At 38.5% G+C, this 12369-nt stretch overlaps 1 protein-coding gene across 3 annotated transcripts in view; it reads left to right on the top strand.

Moving 5' to 3' along the window:
- The window catches only part of CADM1 (cell adhesion molecule 1), a 363418-nt gene that overhangs the window by 333889 nt on the left and 17160 nt on the right, over positions 1–12369 (top strand). For 2 of the 3 annotated variants that reach the window (XM_027857515.1, XM_027857514.1), the window contains exon 9: positions 4601–4633. The exons of the other annotated variant lie outside the window; for it this stretch is intronic. In XM_027857515.1, the coding sequence (XP_027713316.1) occupies positions 4601–4633 (33 nt within the window). The remainder of the gene's footprint in view (positions 1–4600; positions 4634–12369) is intronic. 3 annotated transcript variants of the gene reach the window in all.

The raw sequence follows: 12369 nt of genomic DNA, 5'->3' as shown, positions 1-12369 counted from the left end.
GGGTATGGCTTTAAAAACAGGGAGAACTTTGTTACTACTCAATTTAGCTACCGTTGTAGGGTAAGGTATTCTCCCGTCCACTTCTTCATCCTCCAAAAACTTTTAATTAAACCATGACATAGATGAAAGGAAAATTAGCAGCAAACCACTGGAAAGTAATTCTCACTTACTTTTTGAGCATTACTTTTTTACTTTCTCTGGTTTTCACGTGAACCAAGAAAAAAAGAATTGCTTCCTACGTAATGAGCATTCATTAAGTAAAGTATCTGCGTGAATGTAGCATTGTTGGGGAAGCCACACCTCCCTCCCCTTAGAGTGTCAGATATGAAGCGCTTGATGATTGTGCAAAGGAAAAGAGAAGTCATTTAGTCACTGATCAAAAAACCTATTGGTTCTTTATTGACTCTAGTTAAGAAAATAAACTGGAGAACAAGGATATTGAGAAAATGTCTGAACTACTTAATTTTGTTGAATTTTAAGCTTATGACAGTTCAGATTAATCCTTTGTTCACAATTACAGGCTACTTCAATGATTTTGGCTTCCATAGCCTTTCCAATGGAGTTCTCTTTTTCCTTAAGCACATGCACACGTGCTTGCACATGTGCGCACGCTCATGCATGCACACACACACACAGACACACACAAATAATATTTACAATGGATCTATGTATTGTGAAGCAAGAATACTACAGATCAGTTGGGGAAGAAAAAAAGCGTTTAAGTTTGTGAATTTAATTTTGTTCTAGGATTTTCATTTTCATTTATGGCACCCGTTGTGTTTGCGACCATGGACTAATTTATGGATTAGTTTTAAACCCAGTCTGTCACACTCAATGAACAATTCTAAGTTGGAGAGAATCCATATGAAAGGATTAGAATGTGCCACAGTGGAGCTTACACATGACTGTTTCAACTAAATATTGCCCAGCTGCCTCTGATGAAGGAATTTTTTTTTTTTTTTGGCAATACTTGGTTAAATGCCTAGTGTCTCTAGGTTTACACATTATCAATGCTTTCTCATTTTGCAGATAACATCTTTTGTTGCAATACGAGATATGTATTTGATTCTAAATTTAAATCAGATTAGTCCATAAAGACAGCCATTGCAACTAGTAGGCTAAAAAGAGAAGTCAATATTAAATGAAATTTGCATCTTTCCAATGGCAATACCCTTCCTTGGATACTTTTTTTTGGTTATACTCATAAAATAACCAGGGATTTACTTTTAAGATGTTATGTACACACAGTGTTTTCAAGAAGATAGGATTGGTTGAGTTTGACTGAGGGTGGAGGTGGGTGTTTGGTTTTTTTGCCACGTAAAATAAATGTACAATAATTTTGACTTCTCTTTGCAATTAAGATTAAGAGGGACAACAAGTCAACTAGGCCTTTTTAATCTAAAAAATGTAACCACTCTGAGTTTGGCTCTCCTTTTTGTGATCTGTTTTTCTTGTTGAAATAACTGATTAAAGACTTGGGGGTGGGGGGGGTGGGAACAGCATCAGAGAGAGGTTTGGAAGCAATGGCCTCATTGTGGACAGCTCTCTCTGTTTTTCAGGTTTACACAGTAATTTGCTTCAGAAGCTTCAAGACTTAAATTTTGCCCATATTCTTAGGATTTGATCAGATGAGATAGTGAGCCAGCAAACTGTGAGCAGGCGTACCAGTTGCCACACCATGCAGGGTTCATTATTGCTGTGCCTCTTCACACTGTGAGTGAGACACCCAAGCAGATTTTAATGCACAGAACAACTCTCACTATTGGGAAACGTAGGTACCTTGCATGTGAAGCTATCGCAAGACTTGGAAGCCGATTCAGCTGTGTCATCCGATGCTTCCAAAATACAAAGTAGATACCGAAGAAGGTTGTCATTTTTTAAACCCCACGTATTTACTTGAAATGGTTCCTATCTAAACCTTGCCCGGTAACCTCCCGAATACTTTTGAATCGTAGAGGCTAGGAAATAGAAACATCAGATTCCCTATTCATACCTCCTCCAGTCTTGTTTTAAATTTTTTAGCTAGTCTGTGTTTCCCAATGCAGTCATCCAACCCAACTCATTGCTGATCATGGTATTGCCATTCCAGCTGCAGTGACTGTGGTGTGTGACTTTGATATATGTTTGCTTTTAACTGCTTGAAACCTCCCTGGTCCCGCCAGCATTTATTTTCCCTTGCTGTGCTCTTCCCCTTTTGGAAGCGGTCTGATGGGCTTCTGGCCCCAGCATGGGGAAGTGAGCTGCACTGTGAAGTCTCCCTCCTAATTTGTTTCCTAGCTCCCACATAGGACCTGGCTTCCAGCTTCATTGGGTTTAATTTCTTCATAAAGCTGACATCATGTGTTGCTGGAACACAGTAAATTGGGGTCGTTGTTTGATTCCAGGTTGTTATTTTTGAGGACTTTAGCCCTCCTGTACCCCCCACATTCTTTCATTTTATACTAACTATATGCTTGGTTAGAATGAACGTTTCAAAAACACTGCTACAGAAACAGATAAGCCAAAGTGTCAGCCCATGTTCAATTAGGCGAGGTTTTCATATGCCTCTACAACCAAGCATCTCACATGAGTGTAAGTGCTAGCCTAGTATGTTCATGACCCCCAAATTTAAAGCAGCAGATAACCCACAATAGACGTGGTTGTTGCCACCAAGGAGGGCAATACCCTGTGGAATGGGAATCCAGGTGTGGAATATGTTAAACTACAACATTTTGTATTGTTTTGACTCTGATATTTTATGCATACAGATTTGAATCTGTAAGTAAGTATAGTGATTTTTTTTCCCCTGTGGTATATTTTGTTTGTTTTTTTGTTGGTTTGGTTTGTTTTGTTTTGTTTTTTTTGTTGGTTTTCTTTTTTATTTGATTTGATTTGTTTTGTTTTGTTTTTGGTCTTCATCTATTCTCCAGAAACTCAGCTATAGGCCACATTAACCTGGAATGACCTTTTGGGTTAACTCTTGTTTACTCTGACTACTTGGAAGGGCTCCAGCTTCAAATGTTCTAAGGTGCTGAGGACAGCATGCCAACTGAAGGGAAACACCTATGTGAACTCATGTGTTGTAATCTTTAAACCAAAGCTCCAGGCTCTTTTGCAAAAATCCTATGTTCAGTGCTTTGGTGCATTTAAACATTGCCTACATCAAGTAAGAATAAGCCTTCATAGTCTTTAGCCCCATGAGAACAATGCCCATTTAAATCATGGCATCCTAAATGAGGATGGCAAGCTGCTTTGCCATAGTAACCCCCTTGAGAGCTGTGCTAGCAGCCTGTGACTACAGGTGACCAATATGTGTCATAATCTTACCATTCCTTTCCAGCCCAAGAATTTTAGATGGAAGGAATCTAAATGAAGATGTGTAGGATTAGATGGATAAAAGCTGCCAGATGGGTTGATACTGCAATGAAGTAGTCTAGGGAAAGTGAAGTTAAAATGTCACGCGTTTTATCAGAAATTTATCCTGCCTCCCCTCTAGCCAAAAAAATAAAATAAAATAAAGAGTACCGTACCCCTTCACTTGCCTGAGCCCCTTAAGGAATTGCTTATGGAGATGAGCCAGCCAGTGCAGCAAGCCTGGTTTAGAGAGTTTATCAGAAGGCTGAGGAAAACTTCAACAGCATTGGAAATACATGAAGAAGAAACAGACCATGTTTCTTTCTACAGTGTGGGTCTCAAATATTGAAAAAAAAGTCATCTCCTATCCTAACTTTGGGGAACCCTGACTCTTGGCAGTCACCAACAATACGTATGGCCTGTGGATTGCAGTGTGAACGGATGGTTGAATGCTTAGACTTTAGGAGTTTAGTATGAGCTAAAGTGGCATACAGCAGATTGTGTGGGCTTGTTTGCTTCTGTGATGGGCATCTGCCATTGGACTGTAACGTTTTAAGAGCCACAAAGGGAAGAGTGGCCTAACCACGGTTTCCATGTGTGTCTAGAGAAACCAATCTGTGAAAATCTTTAATCCGTTCCTCCCTACGGCCTCCTAGTTGCTTGAATTCACCTGCTAAACGTTGCTGAAATAATGCACTGGATGGAAAAACGTGAACCATATGTTCCCCTGCAGGTGTCTGGGCATAAGCAGTTGAAAAATCTTGGGAGAGTGACTGTTTCAGTGACTCCTAATTGGCAATCAAGAAACTAGGGTGACCAGGGAGGTCTGGGTCAAAACAAAGGCAATGTTTGAATGTATGAATTCATTGTTTAACCAGCCTTCAGATTGAGCTTTTCTGTCACAGTCCTGAGAGCCTTGGTGCGTTATGAGCCATCCACCAGTCCCTGAGTTTGCACTGGTGGTGTTCCTCATCACTTTGCATGTTCCCCTGACTTTTGACCAGCGGTATATGCCCCAGCAAGATCCCCTAGATAAAGAATTTACTGTTTCCCTCACTGGCTCGCAGCTTTGAGCCCAAAGCATGTCTTAAAAACAGTGCAACTCCCTTCAGATGCTTTTTTGCTTTTCATTTATTATTGCTTGTCACGCAATGTTCTTTGAAAGCTTGCTCATATATTATCTGTTCCATTTTTTCCATTTTCCCTTTTTTTGCATGCCGTTCCTCCTGTTTCTTCCCTTCCTCCAATCCTCTGTTCCCGTGTGTAGACACAGCGGCGACGACAGAACCGGCAGTTCACGGTTGGTATCGCATTACTGTTTATCTACTTTCTCAGCACTGCTGAGAGGCGAGGCAAGCCTGGGAAAAAGAGAAATGGAGTCTTCAAGGGGAATCGTGTTTCAAGGAGACTGATGTCATAAATAGACCATAATTTTTAAGGCTTGAAAGAATGTCTAGTCTTGTCATTTCTGTTGTGAATTCAGTAGCCAATTGTTGCTATCTGGGACTAGCAGCAATTTCTGCTGGGTAGAAGTGGTCTGAGTCTAAGTAGCACCAGTTGGTTTTCTGTGATGATTCTTATGGCCGTCATTTTATTGAACATTGAAATACATGTGGATTTTTAAAAATGAAAACTTCCTTGAATTCCTAGCATCTGCATTAAAATTTCAGCTTCCTTTTTAATTTTGCTAGGATGTTATCCTGAATATAGTTTTGAAGACAAGTCATATTTAGGTCATGTAGTAGCCAAGGCATAATGGGTTGAACAAGGGATTTCTTTTGTTAACGTAATAAGTTAACCCAGGGGAAAAATTTTAATCACTCTCCTTTAAAACACTAGTAAATTAAACAGCTACTTGCCTTTCCCCCCTTTTTAAATTTTTGATATATGTCCTCCTAAAAAGATTTGTCCTGAACTTGAGAGACAGTGGGAAGTAAATGCGTACAACTCTAGAGGGGATGTCAAGAGAGCTGGTTTTGCTTTTTTCAGTTTCACCACTGATTTACTTCTTGACCTAAAAGAGTTTCCCCCTAAATATTCAGTGGTTGTTTTTCCAGCAACCAAAGTCATGACCATACGGTTCATTATTTGATATAATAATCCTTAGTTAGTACTATACTTACAGAAAGGCTTGGTTGAAAATAAGCCTAGTTTTCATCTTACATCATTCCAAGGGAACCTTTTATAGCATAAGGCCCATTCTGGCTCTGTTAATATGCTATGCAAAACTTTAAAAATCTTCTTTCATTCAGATGGGCAAGAAACATTGTCACATATCCCTATGGTCTTCCATGGGCAGCAGAACCAGTTGACTAAGAAGTGTGCTGCGGTTTAGAGCTGGGTTTCCTTAAAACAGGCCAGTTGTTTTAGATATCATCAGTGACAAACCCTAAACAAAAGATCCATGATGGACTGTTCCTCAGAATTCTGCTTCACCCTGTATCTTTGACAAACTGTCCATATGTTGGTGATTTCTGATATGGCATGCTGAGGGACAAAAACAGGCTTTCACACTCACTTCTGCCTTTTCTCCTGTCATAAATACAAAGGAGAAAGTACATTAATTTAAATGAAAAGGTCAAGTAAACTCGAAATCATGCTAAATCAATTAGGTGTTAAACTTCAGGTTTCTGAGGTAATGCCCCATTGTGCTTGCTGCTACTCTGGCAATGCACTCCATTAAGCTTAGTTATTTGTAGGTTTAATCATTAATTGAGCACTTCCTGGCTTTTATCGATTATTCCTGAGGCCTTAAGGTTATTTTAATGTAGTTCAGGAGATTTGTTCTCCAGTTTCTAAGAATATTTTAAGTTCTATATAGCCTACCAGTGAATTGTAGAGTCAGAATTTAATCATAAGATCCCTGAATTCCTTGAGAAACTACATAGACAGGTTATTTTTTAATTGACCCTCAATAACTTTACTTCTTTTTCGCAGTTTCTGTTCTGAAGGGCCTTTGTCACAGATACCCTCAGACCTAGAACAGGGAAAGACTGATCCTTACAGCTGACAAACATGAACCCTCAGAGTTAAATCTGAGTAATCCAATGCATGAATCTTGTTGCTATGGAGTGTGTATCTTTGTAGCATAGGGTGCCCCAGGTAAGAAAATGTGGGTGGATCCATGTGATTCCACCCCCACTGGGGGGGGGAAATATCAAAGTTCATATTTAACAGGGATGCTGTGGAAAAGATGATGAGATAGAATCAGAGGTCCCATGTTTGACTCTGATAATACTCACTCTCTTTGTTTCTTTGGACAAGTTACTTGAACTCTTTGGGCCTCCATTTCCTCATTTGTTATAAGTTATAAAGTCCTTTCCAGATCTAAATCGTATGATCTGATTCTATCACCTTTTCAGTTCTAAATCTGTAAGCCCCCTCTCCTGATGAATGGGTCAATAATATTAATTCATTCAACAATTACTAATTGAGCCTTTGTTTTCTCATCTATAAAATGAGAAGGCTGGCTTATAAAATCTCTAAGGTCACTCTCAGCCCTTCAGCTATGATTCTGTATAAAATTCTCACATCAGCTAGATCCAAAGTTCTTCAAGACACCATCGATAACAACATGATTTTTTGACAGTGCAGATTGCCAAGGAAACTAACTTTTTTTGTGTGATTCTATTGAAACAGTTTGGGAATATAAATTAAGATTTTACAATAAGCTTGTGGTAGGAAACTATTTGTTAATGAATTGGGGGGGCACAATGGTTTCAAAAAAAAGAGTATCTCATTTGCATTTCATAGACTAGCTAACAGTGCAAGAAAACCAATTTAGTAGTAAAACTTAAGCAACAGGCATTAGAAAAGAATGGAACTTGGCTCTGAGATCATCTCATCTGCCCCTTGCCTGAAAAGAAATCCCCTTGACAGCATTTGACAAGGGACCATCCATTCACAACAGAAAATGAAAATTTACCTGAATAACAAAATGATCATTTTAATTTGACTGTCTGATTAAGATGGAGGGAATAAGAACCGGGCTACCACATGATTCCTGGGGTAACACATTTACCAACCTGTTCTTGTTGCCTAAGACCTTCATGGTGTCTCAGGTAAGATGCCCTGGCTCCAGCCTGAATGAACAGCAGATCCTTCTGACCCAGAAAAAGGAATGTTTTGCAGTTGTGTCCAACTCTTTGTGACCCCATTTGGGTTTGTTTGGTTTTTTTGGGGGGGGGCAAAGATAAGTGGAATGGTTTGCCATTTTCTTTTACAACTTATTTTACAGATGAGGAAACTGAGGCAAACAGGGTGAGGTGACTTGCCCAGGGTCACACAGCTAGATTGGAACTCAGAAAGATGAGTCTTCTTGACTCCAGGCCCTGCACTCTTATCTACAGTGCCCCCTAGCTAGTTCATAAACAGTAGATAATATCCCAAAGTAATGATTTCATTTTACAACAAAATTGAACCTTTTGGATGTTGTCTGAGTTAGTTGTCAGGATCCTGCTTTGGGTGAGAGCTGTGGGGAGGGGTGGTAGAATGAGATGTTGACCTTAAAAAGAAGGGGAGCCAAGTTTTAAAGTATTTGAATCTGAGTTATGCAGAGCCAGATTTCCTCAAGTGAATTATGTTTGAATTCATCTCACTTCTTGAATATGATAGCCCCTTCCTTTTAGGTTAATCTGAAGGAAGCCTACCTGGGAAGCTCATTGACCAGAAGGGTAGGAAAACCACTAACCAATTAGATTTGATAGCAACTTAAATGACAAGACACATTAGGTGAGTCTGTTGTGACCATCTTACTGGTCTTAAAAATTAACCCTATTTTGGGTTTCTCTTTATGTTTCTATTCAAAAGGAAGAATAATTCCCTCTGAAGACTCATTAAAATGTTTTGTTCAAGCTTGCGTTGCTAGAGTGTGTATGACGTATACCAGACGTTTATGTACGTTGGTCATTCGTTCTTAACAGTATCTGACTGCAGTAAGCATGTATATGGAAGGTTAGAAATGCATGGGCATGACTGAAAGCCAAATGGATCTTCTCCAAAATAAGTAAATCAATGTAGAATAAAGAAAACTGTGTGTGTAAGAATGGGAATGTAAGGCCAGTATGACATGTGCTATTATTCTGTGAAGGAGGTACTTGGACAGTTATGATTTCGGAACTCATCTTTAAGGCCTGGATGGGAAGAGTCCCTTATGTGTGCATGTCACGATAATCCCAGAGAGCCATCCCTGCCAGTCCCCTTATCTCATTGGTATGAAATGGATGGCAGGAATGCATGAGTGAGTTCAAAGCATGGCCATTGTCTTTTTTCTTTTTGGTGTGTGGGTATGTGTGGTGGTTTTTTTGTTTGTTTGTTTGTTTATTTCAATTTGAGAATTTTCCTGTACAGATTTTGGTTTTGTTTTTTTTTCCTGTTCTTTTTCTGCACTGTCTGTTCCCTTTCCTTTCCCTCATCCCACATCCCCTGTTCCCCAATCCCCACCACCCCCATCCTGAGAGCTCTGATAACAGCATGCCTGCCCTATGGCCAGGAATAGTGCTTGTGTTTCTGCTGCACTGCTGTCAGCCAGCTGGTTTCCTCACTGCTCGGAGTTGTCCAGTATTTATTTTTTATTCCCTCTCCCCGTTTAAGTCCACCTGCCCTTCTGCTTTCCACCTCTTGGTGTGTCCAGGGGCTGATGTTCTTGTGAATTTTGATATCCCAAATCACAGTTTTCATTAGGATAAGTGTCAGGGCCTAGAATGGAATAGTAGTACACTCAGTTCAAACTCAGAACACTAACTAAATTTAGAGAATCATTTTTCATTAAAAAAAAAAAGAAATTTTTTTTGGCCTTTGCCAGGCTCATGTACCTAGCCTAGACAACTTTCCCATTAAAAATCAGGCATTCTTTTTTTCTGATTTATTTTATAAATAGTGCAGGCAATAAAGACTGTGATGGAATACACAAAGCACTTGGCAATTTTCTTATCTGCTTCCATTCATTCATGGGCCCACTCTTAAATCAGTTTAAAGGAAAATAACCAGCAGTGCGCATTATTACAAACGCTATATCCACCCTCTGTGTGTGTACTTCTCTGCACATCCCCGTATGAGTACAGAACAATGGCATTCAAAGGCTGTCATTCAGTCAAGGGACTCTGCAGACATTGTCCGCTCTACGGGAACAAGGAGAAAGAGGTTTCTGAATGGCTGCAGAACCTTCAGATTGTGTCTCAGCCTTGATATGCAGTCTGGAAACAATGTTTTACTATTTAATGGTGGGAACAGAATTTCTGCTAATGGGAAGATGGGGGAAACAAAAACTCTCTACAAAAGCTGACAAAGCAGGAAGAGCAGGATGACTGAGCTTTTAGATTAAAACTGCTGGGGGTGTCTGAACTCTTATGGCTGGTGAGATGAATGGTTTCCATAATACGGCCAAATGATCAGATGCATGTTGCTTAGATGAGAGAGGGAATATTTCCTATGTTGCTTTTAATCATCTAAATAATAGTGGAGCCAGTGGGCTGTTTTTATTTTCTAATAATAATGTTATCTAATAATTACTTATTGAAATATTTTAAAAAGGACAGCCTGAAGAAGCTTCCATCAGCTCTTGAATTTCATGTGACCTTGAATTTAACTAAACTCTAGAAGTTTTCTCACCTTGGGAGGAAAAAAAAAAAACACCTCATTTTCTGGTTTAAAATTGGCCCACTATCCTGACTTTAAAAAATTCTAATTCTTTACTTATGTGGGAAAGAAATGAATTATTCTAATGCCACAGGTGCTTTATGAGAAAGTTTTCTACATGCAATGGCAAATCAGAGCACCACTAATTGTTATCCCTTGCTCCACCCCCTGAACCCTTACAAAACAAAACAAAACAAAACAAAACATAGCATTAGACTATATAAGATTGTTATGTTTGCACTATGATTGTTGAGAAATTCTGCCTGGGCAAAAAGGTGAATTCCCAATTTGTTTGATGAAGTTTAACAAATTTCTTTGAATACATTCTAATTAGGAATTAAAATAAAGGACTGTCTTCCTTGATATGAAAGCTTAATAATAAAAATCAAAAAGTGATTTCCCACTTTTTTTAAAAGACTGGCCAATACAACTAATACTGTGCAGTAAGTTTTGTAAATTTATCAGGTGCCAGTAAACACTGAACTGTTGAGATGTTGAGTTTCCTTTTGAAGATTCTCAACTTCATAAAGTGTACTTCTTGTCTTTTTTTTAAGAAAATGAGTTATGAATATTTTTGACTAGAAAGAAATTCCTATCCATTAAGTAAAATTTTATTTGTCCACATTGCAGAAGTTTCTGTATGCCCACTGCTCTAGGAAACTCCTCCTAATTCTGTTTACAGAGATGATCATGGTATGATCAGGGCATAATAGATTTGTGAAAAAAACAATGATAATGCAAAAAACAAATTTATTGCTACTAATCTAAATGGTTTCCCACTTTAGCATGTAATTCAAGCAGTAGATTCCAGATGAGCTGGTGTGTTTTAAACTTTATGCTATCGAAAATGACAGTTTCATCTTTAATGAGGTGTATATCAACTGTCTGCTGCTTTCTAATGGGGAAGCTTTGCATATCAATGATATTTCATAAACATCTTTGTCTTTATTTAAGGGGAAAAAAAACTGTTACAGAAAATTATCTTTCTAACCCCCTCCCCAAGGAAACAAACCTTGAGCAATAGAAATGCCTATGCAAAACATCATTGTTTAGTATGGTTCAGTGGATGCCAAGCATGTGTGTAGAATTCTTTGATATTCATTGGGCTTCGTAGAAGTGAGGGATTAGCCTTCTGAGAATCGCAAATACATAATTAACTACAGAGAAGTACTTTATGTTGCCCATTTATAACAATTATTCAAATAATTGTAATCATCAGTCTTTATACAATGGATAAAGCCAATTAGAAATTGGAATACTTTCAGCCAATCCAAACACTGGAAAAATGGAAATTCTTCCTACCTAGATGCTTCTATAATTTATTGCAGCACTCACTGCTTCCTCTTAAATTGTCTAATTCTATAGTTTTTGGAGCACCTGTGGACTTGGAAACCATCCATTTCTCATTGGCCCACAGCCCTTAAGAGTTCTCTCCCAAGGGCAATGGTGTAAATTCTCAGGATTTCAATATTGGGAAATCCCAAGCTGTCAAGAGAAGCCCCCATTGCCTAATTAGATATCGTCCAACACTAACTTTCATGATCCTGAAAAACCCAATTTGGGAGGGAATTGACCATATTTATTTGCTTAATTTGCTTAAATCTGTGTTCCTTTCTGGAAAAGTAGCAAATCCTGTCCATAGCCCCAGAGTGCATTTGTTGGGTCTGTATTTTACTGCCAAAGCAGGGTTTTGTTTTGTTGTTTTGGTTTTTTTTTTGTTTTGCTTATATACGTAAATGCACTGTGCATTTTTTCCTAATTAAATAGGCTTCTTCAGTCTTAGAACATTTGTATTGTTCTGTGACCTTTCTTACTGTATCAACTTGCAAATAAAGCAGCAGAAAATGGAAGCTGTTTCCTAGCCTAACCTCCTGTTTTCTCCTTCTCTGTTGACCTCTCTAGAGAAAAGCTGAGCTAGGTAAGAAATAACACTCATGGGCAAAGCTTGGAGTGCTGCAGACACCAGCATTTCAAGGCCCCAGCTGGTTCTCTCCTGGCTTAACTGCTTTTTCAGCTTTGAGGGTATTTGTTTTTCATTGAGTATTGTTGATTTAGGAAATGCTTTTTAAAAAATTTTTTACATATCAGATTTTCTGATGAAGGAATAACCTGCAATCTGCAGTTAGTAGATGCTACACCAATTTGAAATATGTGATCCAAGATAATCATAAATTGATAAAATGCTGTATTTGTCAGTATTGGCAAAGGATTTCAATTTGTAGCAAAACTTAAAATAAAATTTCTTACATACAGCGGTGTGGAAAATCTAAGTAGAATTGTGATAAAGAGATGTAGCAGAGCATTGACAGCTAACAATCAGGTTTTATATTTTTGCATGCTGTTATGAATGAGTGATTTTGAACATTCCCCTTCATGTTTCATGTGCTTTGAGCAGTGGAG

This window comes from Vombatus ursinus, unplaced genomic scaffold (assembly GCF_900497805.2).
Source record: "Vombatus ursinus unplaced genomic scaffold, bare-nosed wombat genome assembly UNPS02012156.1, whole genome shotgun sequence".
NCBI classification, from domain to species: Eukaryota; Metazoa; Chordata; class Mammalia; order Diprotodontia; family Vombatidae; genus Vombatus; species Vombatus ursinus.
This window is presented reverse-complemented; position numbering and strand designations above follow the sequence as displayed.